The sequence below is a fragment of the Lynx rufus genome, unplaced genomic scaffold (assembly GCF_022079265.1).
Source record: "Lynx rufus isolate CCGP_SWC_20201006 ecotype Redwood Valley unplaced genomic scaffold, mLynRuf1.p SCAF_6, whole genome shotgun sequence".
NCBI classification, from domain to species: domain Eukaryota; kingdom Metazoa; phylum Chordata; class Mammalia; order Carnivora; family Felidae; genus Lynx; species Lynx rufus.
In genome coordinates, this window is record NW_025814878.1 from 41,545,267 (window position 1) to 41,561,925 (window position 16,659).

Here is a 16,659-nt window from a genome sequence, read left to right on the forward strand (position 1 = left end):
TTAAAGAGAACTTTCCTCATTGTATATTTTTGGCTTCTTTGTCTGTCATAAGCTAGATGACCATTTCTGCATGGGTTTACTTCTGGGCTCTCTTTTCTGTTTCATGGATCCTTGTGTCTATTTTTATGCAAATGCCATACTGTTTTGATTGCCATAGCCTTGTAGTATAGTTAGAAATCAGGAAGTGTGCTCCAGTGTCCATGGAATGTTCTCCAGAATAGACCATATACTGGGACACAAATCAGCCCTAAGTAAGTACAAAAAGATTGAGATCCTACCGTGCATATTTTCAGACCACAACGCTATGAAACTCAAAATCAGCCACAAGAAAAAATTTGGAAAGGTAACAAATACTTGGAGATTGAAGAACATCCTACTAAAGGATGAATGGGCTAACCAAGCAGTTAAAGAGGAAATTAATAAGTATATGGAAGTCAATGAAAATGGTAACATCACAACCCAAAACCTCTGGGATACAGCAAAGGTGGTCATAAGAGGAAAGTATATAGCAATCCAGGCCTTCCTAAAGAAGGAAGAAAGATCTCAGATACACAACCTAACCTTACGCCTTAAGGAGCTGGAAAAAGAACAGCAAATGAAATCCAAAACCAGCAGAAGACAGGAAATAATAAAGATTAGAGCAGAAATTAATGCTATTGAAACCAAAAACAAAACAAAACAAAACAAAAAAACAATAGAACAGATCAATGAAACCAGAAGCTGGTTCTTTGAAAGAATTAACAAAATTGATAAACCCCTAGTCCGTTTGATCAAAAAGAAAAAGTTAAGGACCCAAATAAATAAAATCAAGAATGAAAGAGGAGAGATCACAACCAACACAGCAGAAATACAAACAATAATAAGAGAATGTTATGAGCAATCATATGCCCAAAATGGGCAATCTGGAAGAAATGGACAAATTCCTAGAAACATATACACTACCAAAACTGAAACAGGAAGAAATAGAAAATTTGAACAGACCCATAACCAGTAAGGAAATCAAATTAGTAATCAACAATCTGCCAAAAAACAAGAGTCCAGGACCAGATGGCTTTCCAGGGGAATTCTACCAAACATTTAAGGAAGCGTTCACACCTATTCTCTCGAAGGTGTTCCAAAAAACAGAAATGGAAGGAAAACTTCCAAACTCTTTCTATGAAGCCAGCATTACCTTGATTCCAAAACCAGACAGAGACCCCACTAAAAAGGAGAACTATAGGGGCGCCTGGTTGGCTCAGTTGGTTAAGCGTCTGACTTCGGCTCAGGTTATGATCTCATGGTTTGTGAGTTTGAGCCCCGCGTCGGGCTCTGTGCTGACAGCTCAGAGCCTGGAGCCTGCTTCGGATTCTGTATCTCCCTCTCTCTCTGCTCCTCCCCTGTTCATGCTCTGGCTCTCTCTCTCTCAAAAACAAATAAACATTAAAAAAAAAAAAAAAGGAAAACTATAGACCAATTTCCCTGATGAGCATGGATGCAAAAATCCTCAACAAGATATTAGCCAACCAGCTCCAACAATACATTAAAAAATTATTCACCACGACCAAGTGGGATTTATACCTGGGATGCAGGGCTGGCTCAATATCCGCAAAACAATTAACGTGATTCATCACATCAATAAAAGAAAGGACAAGAACCAAATGATCCTCTCAATACATGCAGAGAAAGCATTTGACAAAATACAGCATCCTTTCTTGGGAAAACCCTCAAGAAAGTAGGGATAGGAGGATCATACCTTGAGATCATAAAAGCCATATATGAACGACCCAATGCTAATATCATCCTCAATGGGGAGAAACTGAGAGCTTTCCCCCTAAGGTCAGGAACAAGACAGGGATGTCCACTCTTGCCACTGTTATTCAACAGAGTATTGGAAGTCTTAGCCTCTGCAATCAGACAACACAAAGAAATAAAAGGCATCCAAATCGGCCAGAAGGAGGTCAAACTTTCACTCTTCAAAGATGACATGATACTCTATATGGAAAACCCAAAAGATTCCACCAAAAAACTGCTAGAACTGATTCATGAATTCAGCAAAGTTGCAGGATATAAAATCAATGCACAGAAATCGGTTGTATTCCTATACACCAACAATGAAGCGACAGAAAGAGAAATCAAGGAATCGATCCCATTTACAGTTGCACCCAAACCCATCAAATACCTAGGAATAAATCTAACCAAAGAGGTGAAAAATCTATATGCTGAAAACTATAGAAAGCTTATGAAAGAAATTGAAGAAGACACACAAAAAAATGGAAAAAGGTTCCATGCTCCTGGATAGGAAGAACAAATATTGTTAAAATGTCGATACTACCCAGGGCGCCTGGGTGGCTCACTCAGTTGGTTGGGTGTCCAGCTTTGGCTCAGGTCATGATCTCATGGTTCGTGGGTTCCAGCCCCATATAGGGCTCAGTGCTGGCAGCTCAGAGCCTGGAGCCTGCTTCAGATTCTGTGTCTCCCTCTCTCTCTGTCCCTTCCCTGCTCATGCTCTGTCTCTCTCTGTCGCAAAAATAAAAGATTTTTAAAAAAATGTCGATACTACCCAAAGCAATCTACATATATTCAATGCAATCCCTATCAAAATAACACCAGCATTCTTCACAGAGCTAGAACAAATAATCCTAAAATTTGTATGGAAACAGAAAAGACCCCGAAAAGCCAAAGCAATCTTGAAAAAGAAAACCAAAGCAGGCGGCATCATAATCCCAGACTTCAAGCTATACTACAAAGCTGTAATCATTAGGACAGTATGGTGCTGGCACAAGAACAGACACTCAGATCAATGGAACAGAATAGAGAACCCAGAAGTGGACCCACAAACGTATGGCCAACTAATCTTTGACAAAGCAGGAAAGAATATCCAATCGAATAAAGACAGTCTCTTCAGCAAGTGGTGCTGGCAAAACTGGACAGTGACATGCAGAAGAATGAACCTGGGCCACTTTCTTACACCAGACACAAAAATAAACTCAAAATGGATGAAAGAAGCCATCGAAATCCTCGAGGAGAAAGCAGGCAAAAACCTCTTTGATCTTGGCCACAGCAAGTTCTTACTCAACACGTCTCCGAAGGCAAGGGAAACAAAAGCAAAAATGAACTACTATTTTACTCATCAAAATAAAAAGCTTCTGCACAGCGAGGGAAACAATCAGCAAAACTAAAAGGCGACCGACAGAATGGGAGAAGATATTTGCAAATGACATATCAGATTAAGGGTTAGTATCCAAAATCTATAAAGAATTTATCAAACTCAACACCCAAAAAACAAATAATCCAGTGAAGAAATGGGCAAAAGACACGAATAGACACTTCTCCAAAAAAGACATCCAGGTGGCCAACTGACACGTGAAAAAATGCTTAACTTCACTCATCATCAGGGAAATACAAATCAAAACCATAATGAGATACCACCTTACACCTGTCAGAATGGCTAACATTAACAACTCAGGCAACAACAGATGTTGGCGAGGATGCGGAGAAAGAGGATCTCTTTTGCATTGTTGGTGGGAATCCAAACTGGTGCAGCCACTCTGGAAAACAGTATGGAGGTTCTTCAAAAAATTAGAAATAGAACTACCCTACGGCCCAGCAATTGTACTACTAGGCATTTATCCAAGGAATACAGGTGTGCTGTTTCGAAGGGACACATGCACCCCCATGTTTATAGCAGCACTGTCAACAAAAGCCAAAGTATGCAAAGAGCCCAAATGTCCATCGATAGATGAATGGATAAAGAAGAAGTGGTATATATATACAATGGAGTATTAGTCGGCAATCAAAAAGAATGAAATCTTGCCATTTGCAACTATGTGGATGGAACTGGAGGGTATTATGCTAAGTGAAATTAGTCAGTCAGAGAAAGACAAAAATCATTTGACTTCACTCATATGAGGACTTTAGGAGACAAAACAGATTAACATAAGGGAAGGGAAACAAAAATAATATAAAAACAGGGAGGGGAACAAAACTGAAGAGACTCATAAATATGGAGAACAAACTGAGGGTTACTGGAGGGGTTGTGGGAGGGCTAAATGGGCTAAATGTGTAAGGGGCACTAAGGAATCTACTCCTGAAATCATTGTTGCACTATATGCTAACTAACTTGGATGTAAATTTTAAAAAATAAAAAATAAAATAAAATAAAAAAGAATGTTATATTAAAAAAAAAGAAATCAGGAAGTGTGATGAGTCCAGCTTTGTTCTTTCTCAATTGCTTCGGCTATTCAGGGTCTTTTATGGTTCCCTACAAATTTTAGGATTGTGTGTTCTATTTCTGAAAAATGCAGCTGGAATTTTGATAGGGATTGCATTGAATCTGTGGAAGACTTTGGGTGGTATGGACATTTTAATAGTATTAATTCTTCCAATCCATGAGCATGGAATATCCTTCCACTTATGTGTATGTTCAAATTTCGTCATCAATATTTTATAGTTTTTGGAGTACAGACCTTTCACCTTCTTGGTTAAATTTATTTCTAAGTAGTTTATTCTTGCTGATGCCGTTGTAAATGGGATTTTTATTTTATGTTATTTATTTATTAACATTTATTTATTGTTGAGAGACAGAGAGAAACAGAGTGCAAGCGGGGAAGGGGCAGAGAGAGAGGGACACAGAATCCAAAGCAGGCTCCAGGCTCTGAGCTGTCAGCACAGAGTCCAAAGCGGGGCTCGAACCCATGAACTGTGAGATCATGGACCTGAGCTGAAGTTGGACACTTAACCAAGTGAACTACCGAGGTGCCCCAGGGGATTTTTATTTTAATTTCTCTTTTTGATAGTTTATTATCAGTGTATCGAAAAACAACAGGTTTTTTTTATATTGACTTGTATTTTGCAACTGTACTATAGTTGTTCATTAGTTCTAACAATTTTTTGGTGGAGTCTTTAGATTTGTTATACGTAATACTAACATAACAGATGACATGATTTTATGGTCATGAACTGGATGTGTCTTATTTGACAACTAGATCTACTATCTGAAACTCTCCAGTTATAAGGAATCTTAGAATCACAAGTCCCCATGTTTGAATCCTGGAAATATCACTACTTGCTTTTACGAGTTACAAAACAGGCCTATTAATGTCTACCTTGTATGGCTATTATGAGGATAAAAAGAGATAATGTACTATAGTGCTTAGCATAGCATTTGGTTCAATGAGTGTGAGTATTACAGAATGTTAGATGGAATTTTTGACTATAGCTGTGAAGATACAATGGAAGTAAAATCCAATGCCAAATCACCGTACCCAGAGTTTACCAAGAAATTGGTCAAAGACAGGTATTGCAGCTCTTGGATCCTTCAGCTTGTTAGTGATCTTAAAAGGGTGCTAATAGTAAGAGGGAGGAATGCTTTGATCAAGGCATTTTGCTTTTGGAAAAAGCTGTGAGTCCCTCTGATCTTCCCAGGGAGATGAGTGGAACCCCAAACCTAGTGAGAAGTCCACTGTGAGAGTTTATTCTCTGCTCTCTCCAGTTGGTCAGATGCAACACTCGAGCCTGACTCCAATGGCTGAGTAGGCTAAAGCAGCCTGTAGCAGTAGGATGGAGGTGCCACATGGCATCAGTCAGTCCCCAGCAACTGTCGGGGTAAAGGATGTGTGAGTGTTATCTTAGACCATAAGTGGACCTTGTCCATGAGCAAAAGTGCCAGGGAGCTGTAGATAAATGGTCTGGAGGAGTTTTGGGTTCTGCTCAAGAGGACTTCTGCCAGAAAATGAGGGGGGACCTGTAAGCATTGGAGTGGAGGGTAAACTGCTAAAGAAACAGAAGCTGAAAAGCAATTAGGGCAGAGGTGGCCTAGCAGACACCTGCATCTTAGGAGGGAGGGGGCTACAGAAGTGTTCTTGACAGAAGAATCAGCTTGAACGTCTGCCAGGCTGAGAGTTGAAGCTGATTTAGACTCTGCCAGTCCAATAAGAACTTCCTCATTCTTTATCTCCTCCTCTCTATGCTCTTACCCTAGATACTCAAATCCTGGCTGGCAAGGCCATGAGGAAAGAACACCTCTAGGCAGAGAAAGAAAGACAGCCACCCACACCTACCTTTCCCACTGCTGCCTTTCAGCCTGATGTACACCTGAACAGACAGATTAGCTATTAAACTGAATAGCAGAGTGTTTTGATTAATATCTTGGACTGGGCAATCTAAGCTTGAGTTGAGACTGCATTTGTGATTTTAAGTGAAAGCTGAACCTATAATTAAGTGTGATCAGAAAAGCTCTGTTGGAGCTTTCATCTAGGTGCAGGGAACTGTCTTTCTTATTCAATATTATTCAAAAAGCATTGAACAAAAGATGTTATTACATTATTAGTTGTGCTTGTGTGGTGTGTTGGTTACATTATTAGTATTGTTGATGTAATAGAAAGGCTACCTTCAAATTCAGCATCACGCACTCAAAAAAATTTTCATTTATGTTTGATATTCCTCTGTATTTTTCTGGCTTATAACCTATATTCTTATATCAAAAATTAACTCAGTTATTTAGGAGGACATTTTGTAACCAGGTTTTTCACAATGCTTATCAGAAAGTTATTTTGCTTAAAATTAGTGTTCTTTGAATACTTTACTGAGAAAATTTGATATCCAAAATGAGAATTAGGTAGCATTTACCTTAAAAACTTTCTAGACTGAAATAATTCAGCATGTGCCATGATGTAGCACTTTAGGGACTTGATGTTCTATTTGTCCATGAACTAGAGCAAATAACCATTAAAAAATTCTTTAAAAAATTTTTTTGTGTTTATTCATTTTTGAGAGAGAGAGAGAGAGAGAGAGAGAGAGCAAGAGAGCGCATGAGTGGGGGAGGAGCAGAAAGAGAGGAAGACAATCTGAAGCAAGCTCCAGGCTCTGGGCTGTCAGCACAGAGCCCGATGTGGGGCTTGAACTCATGAACTGTGAGATCATGACCTGAGCCAAAGTCAGACACTTAACCGACTGAGCCACCCAGGTGCCCCTAAAAAATTCTTTTAAATCGATGTATGACATGTGTAATAAAAATACACAATTTATAAAAGTTTGGTTTGATGAGCGTTTATGAGGTGAACACATGCATGTAAACCAGCATCCAGTCAAGAAAGAGAATCTTACCAACATTCCAGTCTGACTCCTAATATCAATAGTTTTGCTAGTTTTTAAATAAGGGAACTATATTTTTGTGTTTGTGAGATTCATTCACGTAGATGCGTGTATTTACGGTTTATTTACAAATCTGCATAGGATTCCCTAGACAAACATAAAATAATTTATTAGTCTATTCTATGGTTGATGGACATTTGGATTGTTTCCAGGTTTAGACTCTTACAAATAATACTGCTAAAAGCATTCTTATACATGTGTTTTGGTGTATATATTGTACATTTTGTTGGTTATATGTTGGAGTGGAATTACTAAACTATAGGTATGACTGTGTTCAGTTTTAGTAGAGCATGACGGTTTTCTAAAGTGATTGTAAAAATTACACTTCTATCATCTGTGTGTGAGAGTTCCATTTACTCTACCTCCTTGGCAACGTGTGATATTGTCTGTTTTTTATTTGAGCTATTGTGATGTGCGCCAATTCTCTTGTGAGGAAAACTTTGCCCTAGTCATTGGCATGCCCTCAGTAAACTTCCAAACTAGAATTGAGCTGTTTTCTTAGTCTTCTTTTCTTTCAAGAGAGCATTGCTCTAGCATGACCCATTATTAAAGTATAATTTTTATATTTAGCAAGGAATTAAGAATATCTGTATCCTGGTAAATGCTGCTCAATACTTACCAATAACTTGGCTAAGTGAAAGAATAGCTTATGAAATGTATTAGTCAATATTTTTGAATGCAAGTGCAAAAACTAGTTTAAGTAAAAAAGTTTTAAGTAAAGTTTAAGTAAAAAAGTTACTAGTTTAAGTAAAAAAGGTGACTGATTCTTCAAGCTGAAAAGCCAGTGTGATTGGCTCCAGGGTCTAAGCTTCACTTTCCATATCAAGGAAAGAACTTCCCAGGCAAAGCTTTCTCCCTGCCTGGGGCAAGATTTTGCCTGTAGGTCCAATCTCCTAGCAGTTAAACAGAAACAAAACCAAAACAACAATCTTAACAACTGCTTTCTGTTTTCCTGCAGCTCTGTAGCACAAGTCCTGGAATTGAGTCTTCTTGGCTCTGATTGTGCATTCCTTGGCTCAGGGTTGGCAATGATAATCTCTGGACCACATGCTCTCAGAGGAGCAATGATTCTCTGAAAAAAATTGGGGTGCTATTACAAGAAGAAGGGAGAATTGTTGGTGGCAGGCAAAAGCAAGAAATCTGCTATAGTCAGATGATTTGAAAAAGGGTATGCAATCCGTTCATTCCACTGGCTGTTACGAGATCAAGCAATAGTGCTGGGATGTTGTATACATGGATTGCATTATTTTGGGCCCTGTAGAATAGCTTTTATTGAACTGTGCTTGGACATTCTGTTATCACCCGGCATTAAGAGACAGAATAATAAGCGGCCCTGCAGAATTCCTGATGTTATTGTCGGATAGTCCTGAGGACACCGTTTTATTCTATTTCAGTGTCCCCTTCATAGGATCTCATGGGAGAAAATTCTCCCTGGTCTCTGTGCCAGGAAGAGTTGAACTATTTTTAAACAACTTTTGTGATTTTATCTTATGAACGCTGTGATTTCTGAAACTGATAATATTTCCCTCTTTGCATTGCCAGAATGATAGAGTCAAATTTTTTTTTATAAGTGGGACTTGAACTCACGACCTCAAGATCAGGAAACACATGCTCTACTGACCGAGTCAGGCAGGAACCCTTAGAATGATAGAGTCAATTTTATGGCTTGTTTTAATCAAGTTCAATAGGCCTCAAAGCCTAGATTTTTAGTGGTGACCTCACTCTGTTATTTTTATCTTCTATTTCCTTTAATGTGGTTTCCCATTTCTTTTCCCTTTTTATTTTGCTATATATCCTTTATAAACTTTCTGAAGTCTTTTCTGAAACAAAGTTGAGAAATGAACAGAATTTATGAAAATTTTATTCCATGCATTGAAACTATCACCACAAAATAAGTAGATTTGCTTGGTTTTGGCAAGAAGTATGTTAATAGGACTTATTTTGGGTTCCAGTTTTAGATGAAGGGATTGTGAAACACTACAGGATCAGAAGACTGGATGAAGGGGGGTTTTTCCTTACCCAGAGAAGAATCTTTTCAACACTGAATGAATTTGTGAGCCATTACACCAAGACAAGGGATGGCCTGTGTGTCCAGCTGGGAAAACCATGCTTAAAGGTAAAATGCTTTCAAGCTGTGTTGATTTTGAGGTTAACTCTTTCCCTTCAGATACTGGAGTATTAGTCATGTGATATGTCTGTTCAGGAAAAAAAAAAACTCATTTGATTACCTATGGCATGGATAGAGAAACCATGGCCTATGAGCCAATACTGTCCCACACTTACATTTTGAATATTAAGTTTTATTGGAACATAAGCATGCTTATTTATTTAAAAATTCCCTTTGTTTTTTCTCTGTATGAACAGCATTTAATAGTGGCAACAGAAACCTTATGGCCCACAAAGACCTAAATATTTACTATCTCATTCTTTTCAGAAAAAGTTTGCCAACTCCTGACCTTAGGCACTCATTGAAGCCAGAAAATATTCATCCTTTGCTCCAAGAAATTAATCTGGTATCTTGACACTGGAGCACTTACTCATATGGCTGGAGGGAAAAAAAAGTGCTGGAATATAATTCTTATTTAGCTCTGTATTCAAGGATATCAATATGAAATTGCTAGGCTCATTATCTGGCTGAAATATCTATACAGAAATATCATTTAAGTAACTGTTATAATAGTTTGGCCAGGCCAAACAACATTTATAGAGTTTATTAAATCTATCAGTATTCAATTATTGCATGTTTTACCTAGGTTGATTTAAAGTTATGTAGTGGACTTACATGGTAGTGGGGCAAAACCTCAGCTCCTCGTCTTGAGTTCAGGTCTCATGTACTGTCCATGGGACAGCCAGCCCTATGGTTTTTGCCTGGATGACCACTGAAAGCTTCCTGGTGATGCCTGACCAAAATATTATGGACAATTAGAAGCTGAAGACTTTTGTCCAGTATGTAGGGAATTCATTGACTTAAATCCTGCCCAGTGAACATGCAACTTTGGAGTAAGTATTACATGTTGGATGGAATAGGTATGAATGACCCCACAAGAATGGTTAAGCTCATGCTAAGAATAGCTTACCTGTGGCTTAGAAAATACTCTGTTTAACCAATATTGTTGAAAAGTGTTCACTAAGAAGCATAAATGATCTTCTGTGTACTCAAAATGCTAATGACTTGGCAGAGGGGCTAAGAATTTCCTCTGGTAGATAGTAAACTAGATTATGAACTCTCGGAGGGCAGGGGTCTTGCCTACTTTGTTTACAGAATGGCACTTTGTTGGTGCTTGAAAAATTATTATTTATTAAATGAACAAGTACATGAATGAACGAACAAATAAATAAATGAATTCAAAATAAGATGAAAAATTTAATTATGCAAAAGTATATGATACATATGGTAAATGCTATAGGCCAAAGAATCTGGGAAGTAATTGTGGATGAGGTGGAACTTCAAATGGGTCTTAACATTGGGAGGATTTAGCTTGGCAGAGGAAGGCAAAGAGGCAGAGGAAGACCATGCCAGACCCAGGCAGGGATGGCATTGGGTGTGGGGTGGGGCAGATGGACAGCAAGGTGCCTCATGTAGCAAGATTTAGGGAGGAGATCAGCTCAAAGAGGTAATGATACAGATTCTGCCATAATTGCTTTCCATTTTAAAGTAATTAGAATAAAATTTACAATATTTTGGTTTTAAAAATGGTTTCTCTTTTTAAAAGTACCTAGGCTATTATTTTCAACCAAAAAATTGTTAAATCTTTTTCTTACAGTTTTTCTAATTATTCTGTGAAACAGGTACAAGTACCAGCGCCTTTTGATTTGTCTTACAAAACCGTGGACCAGTGGGAGATAGACCGCAACTCCATACAGCTTCTGAAGCGATTAGGATCTGGTCAGTTTGGTGAAGTATGGGAAGGCCTATGGAACAACACCACTCCAGTAGCAGTAAAAACATTAAAACCAGGTATGAGAATGAGAATGTCAAAGGTTAAATGGCATATGTTAATTAAAAAAATTATTTTGAAGTTTATTCATTTTGAGAGAGACAGAGACAGTGTGAGTGGGGGAGAGAGAATCCCAAGCAGGCTCTGTGCTAACAGCACAGAGCCTGATGTGAGGTTCGAACTCACAGACTGTGAGATCATGACCTGAGCTGAAACCAAGAGTCAGATGCTTAACCGACTAAGCTACCCAGATGCCCCAGCATTTGTTAATTTTTATAAGCTCAACTTGCCACTGTAAATGTCTGCAAGGTCACAGGACAGCCAATGCAGGCACCAAGCAAGCACTGTAATCATGTTTTCTGGCCCAGGTGACCATAAAGCATAACATGCTTCAGATTCTAAAGGCAAGAGCATGTGCCTGGAATCAGCTAAGTCTTAAAATATCCCCAATGCAAGATTTCAACCAGGCATCTCTTCTCTGGAGTTAGGATTGTCCCTCTCCACATTTTTTCCTAGCCTTCATTAAAAATGCTAACTTTAGGGGTGCCTGAGTGCCTCAGTCGCTTAAGTGTCCAACTCTTGATTTTAGCTCAGGTCATGATCTCACGGTTCTCGAGCCCCGCATCGGGCTTCATGCTGACAGTGCAGAACCTGCTTAAAATTCTCTCTCCCTCTCTCTCTGCCCCTCCCCCACACATACACGTGTTTCTCTCTCTCTCTCTCTCTTAAAATAAATAAAATAAACTCTTAAAAAGGTGACTTTACTGGAAGTACTTAAAACAATACTTAAATCAATAGAACCTTGGAGATCTTCAGGGAGAAACAATTTTATTAAATACTAATTGTTTATGGTTAAAAGGTAAAATGGTCCATCTAAAAGACCTCATATTTGGAAATGTAGGAACTATTTTTTCTTCCATCTTCCTTTTTCCTATCATGGAAATTAAAAGTGAGTGTACTAAAATAATATTTATTCAGGCAGGCATTATCTCTTCCATTTTAAAAGTGAGATAAGAAAATTTAAAAAGATTAAGTAACTTTCCTGAAATGTACTAGTCATATGATCTTGAGTAAGTTTTAAACTACTCTGTGCCTCAGTTCTATCATTTGCAAAAAAGAGATACTAATAAGGCCAACCCAGCAGGATTATTACGAAGATTAAACTGGGTCATTAGTGGAAGTGCTTTGAATAATGTCTGGTTCATAGTAAGTGACCAAGAAAAACTGTTTTTATTTTAATTATTATTATTACTGTTATTATTATTATTATAAGGTCAGTAAATGGAAGAGCTAGGATCTGAACTCACATCTATCACTATTGCATCACACCCCAGGGGAGACAGTCTATGAAAGTACAGCGTTACTGTAGTCACCTCATATCTACATCTAATAACATAGGTAAGAATAATAACTAGAGGCTAGAAATTAGTTCTCTAGGGGACCTTCATTCTTTACTTAACCAGAATTCTTAAGGGTTTTGAAAGCCTCCTGATGGCAGAACTTGAGCACCTGGGTGCTGCTGGATAGCACCATTCCTTTGGTGACATCATATCTTTGTGAAACTGGGTTTTTGGTGGTGACTGGGATCACATTCAAGAGCCACACAAAAATTTCTCTGTATTACTTTTTTAAATGGGTATTAAGTTGTTAGAACACAAATACTTTTAAAGTTGCTTTGATTTAACCAAATAATCAATAGAACTCTTAGGTATTCATTTTGGCTTAAGGGCATATCATGAAAAAAGTTACTGAGACAATGAGGATGCCATGAACCAAGAAAGTCTGGGCCCCTCTGGTGTTATAGTAAGAGCATAAAGTTTAGTATAAAATAGAACTGAGTTCAACCTTGCTTCTGCCCTCTGGGACACTGGACAATGTATTAATCTTTTGAATCTCCTCATCTGGAAGTGGGGATTATAATAGTTCCTACTTCATAGAGTTTTATGAGGACAAATTGAGTCAACGTACATAAAATATATGCAGTGAGTTCTTAATAAATGTTAGCTTCAATGGGGATGCTGACAGATGTCCACGGAAGTGCAGATTCGCTAGTGCAGGACGTCTGTCAGGCATTTACACCTGCCTCATGAAGTGATGGAGAAGCACTTTTAAGTGGCTGATGCCGTGTGAGCACTCCAGGTGAGAATGATCTATTCCAGCACCCGAGATTTTCACAATCACTGCATATATATTATTTTGAATCGTAATCTCGTTGACACTTGAGCCTAAACTTTATTGTTCAATCTAATCATTCTTTTCTCAAAACGAAGTAGCTAGCTATTCATCCTAACACTGCTCTCCAAGGAAGGCCTTCTGGAGGTCAAAAAAGAACAAAAAAAAAAAATCACTTTTCTTATATTAAAAAAAAGCGCCACGATAGTTTTCTCTCCAACAGGAATAATTATTATTGATTTACAGTGTAATAGCAGCAAACAGCTTTGGTGATTGGTTAAATGTCTTCACTTCACCGGGGCCATTAATCAATCTTAGCAGCTATTTATTGCTTAGCAGACTACCACGCAATAAAGACGAGCCTGAAATCAACTCCCATAGTAGCTTTGACAGGCAAAAATTAATATTTAATGCTGCATTACTAGCTGACTTGAAATTGGGTCTCTGCTGTGTAGCTGGTCAGCTGCAACCATTGTAGCCATGGAGTGCTCTAAGCAGCCTTCACCTGCAGAGGCTCCTGATGTACCGTGGTTTTTCAGGTCTTGTGGGTAGTCTGATTTGGCAATGATTCGAGTGTCCTGCATTTCACAAATCTGATGGCTACCAAAGCATTAGAGTAGAAACATATTGTGTATATAAATTGCCTGAATGGTGACTATTATCACTGGAAACTTAATGAATCAGATTATGTTGAGGGTGTGGTGGGAAGAATCCCACTATATCCATATTTGACCATAGGCCAAACTAAATTTAACAAGAAGAAAGTCCTTCATTATGGTTTGGGTGCCTCTTTTATTCTCAGCTCCATTTTGCCACTATGACTCGAAATTTTAATCCTCTTTGATTATGTAGATAATTCCAATTCCAATGGTAGGGATGGAATTGAGGAAGTACAGAAGATCATGATGGAAATGAGAATAGGTCATTTTTCTCTATTTTTCCTCAGTAAGTCCTTGCCCCTTCCTCTCCTCAGTCTGTGAAAAAAATACAGTTGATCTGTTTGGTTTTTCCTAGAATATGCCTATTAATAATAATACAAATAATGGCCTACAGTCATTGAACATATATGTTCCTGTTATTGCAATTTCCTGATAATGATATTATGGTATCAGTAGGGTTATTAGCCATGTTATACAGATGAAGAAGTGAAGTTTGGAGATGTTTGGTAACTCGCTGAAGATTACCCAGTGAGCTAGGATTTGACCAGAATCTGGAGTTTAATCAAGCCTGTGTTCTGAACTTCTAGACTCTCAAGGGAATACCAAAGGCTAGACTGCCTAAATGGTTTATGTGAAATGATCTGCAAGTCACATGGAACTCGTCTTGACTTCATATTAATAAATAAGTCAGACTGCTATTTTAGAATGTCAAAGCTTATCCATGCCTGGGTTCAAATATCAGTTGTGAAGTCTTCATCATGAGATACTGATGAATGGGACAGTCTCTTTGAGCATCAGTGGAAATGATATTTGCACTATCCATAGTGAATACTGAGATATGAAATGACAGTATTCCTTCAATTACAGCAATGCCTCTGATACATCATATCTTTAAAAATAATGAAAGATTTTTGAAAATTACCGGTAAAGTGTAAACTCCAGGTATCCTTCCTCTTCTTAGATTTTGTTATTAACTACGTGGCACTTTGCAAGGTAAGAGTTGAACCATTAAAATACAATTTAATTGTAGGTGAGTCTTCAAAATAGGTCCCAATACTTCTCCCTTATCATTTGGTTAATCTGTTAAGAGTCTGACTTATGGAAGTAATAACATAGGAGAAAATGTTGAAGATCAATTTCAAGTTAGACATAAAAGACTAGTGCAAAAAGACACTCAGTTTTGGGTGTAGCCCTTGAATATTTTCTGTTTGGCCTATACCATATGTCCCTACAGAGTTAAGGACATAAATATGGCAGAATGTCATGGCTTCAGGATTGTTATCCAGCTGTTCCCACAGTGGGTACCAAGGACAGGGCAGCTATCAGTCTTCCCTGAATCCTGGACCAAAAAGCTCTGGCTGCAGTAATTAAACATTCAGTGTCCTCCAGCATTCATGTTAACAGAATGCCTTCTTTTCGTGCTCTTAATTTGCTTGCCTTGTTTTATCAGTTAGACTGCCAGTCTCTCCTTTTTCCTTCATTTCTCATATGGACCTGAATCAACCTCTCCTCACCTACAGGTCATAACACATAAATTACACACCCTTGATGCACCAACACATCAGTTATTAGGTTGCCCTGGGTGGACTGATTCTCTTCTTTGATAAATCTGAAGATTTGTGACACCAATGCTCTTATTTTACTGAGAAGCAGGAAGCAATCTTGGTGATTCCCACCAGACTGCTGTGAGGATAGGAATGCCTCAATAACAGAAAGTGATTTCCTCCTCTTCTTGTTTCAGGTTCAATGGATCCAAATGACTTCCTGAGGGAGGCACAGATAATGAAGAACCTAAGACATCCAAAGCTTATCCAGCTTTATGCTGTTTGCACTTTAGAAGATCCAATTTATATTATTACAGAGTTGATGAGACATGGAAGTCTGCAAGAATATCTCCAAAGTAAGCTAAAGACTTAATAAAAGGAAGAAAGGAGGGATTTAGTTTAACTAGTCCTATAAATGTCAATTTAGCAAGCCTTCTATAACCCAAAGGATATTTACTATGTGTATATCTGTGAGAATGAATGGCTCAACTAGTTTTTAATAGGATATATACCGTGTGCTCAAAGGGAGGGAAAATATTTATGTAGTGAAGAACAAATTGTTCGCAGCAGACATATCAGAGTACGTAAATGTAATGTAGAAAATTGAAGAATAGGTGTTTTGCGTGATGCTTTGTTTCCTGCTGTAACTAATGGAACATTATCAGTCACGGGCCAATTTGTTCTATGGCTCAGAATTAGGGAACATGGGATACTTTGGGGGAAAGAGAGGGAGAGGTACCCTCATTCTTTTTCCTTTGCCAGTGTGAACATCATACTTGTTGGTGTTTAATATTCTTCCACTGCTAGGCAGCATTAGAATTTTCAGACTAAAAAGCAGAAATATACAATTGCTTTATTTCTACATCTGCTTCCTGTAGTCGGAGAAGACTTAAGGGCATTGTGAAATTTTGATGTTTGTTGCAAATGAATAATTTAATAAGCAACAATATAATGAGTATTAAAATGAGATGTTCAAAGTAGTGGAGATCAAGTACTGAGAGAATAATTCATGCTTAAAAAAGAGACTTTTTCTATTGCTTTCCTGAAATGTCAGAGTGGGATTGATAGAACGTGCAGAGGTAAAGGGAGGTGAGAATAATGGAACAAAGATATTAGAAAGATAAGAGTATTCTCTGATTTCAGGGTGACTTGTGAAGCTGGCGGTATTAAATTGCAAAACTGGGGAAGAACAAAGGACCTGGGCCTGTTAAATGC

General features: G+C 38.1%; 1 protein-coding gene across 1 annotated transcript in view; it reads left to right on the plus strand.

Moving 5' to 3' along the window:
• Positions 1-16,659, plus strand: part of FRK (fyn related Src family tyrosine kinase) — a 105,679-nt gene that overhangs the window by 77,402 nt on the left and 11,618 nt on the right. Inside the window, exons 3-5 of the mRNA XM_047102488.1 lie at positions 9,084-9,247; positions 10,921-11,089; positions 15,642-15,800. Of these exons, the coding sequence (XP_046958444.1) occupies positions 9,084-9,247; positions 10,921-11,089; positions 15,642-15,800 (492 nt within the window). The remainder of the gene's footprint in view (positions 1-9,083; positions 9,248-10,920; positions 11,090-15,641; positions 15,801-16,659) is intronic.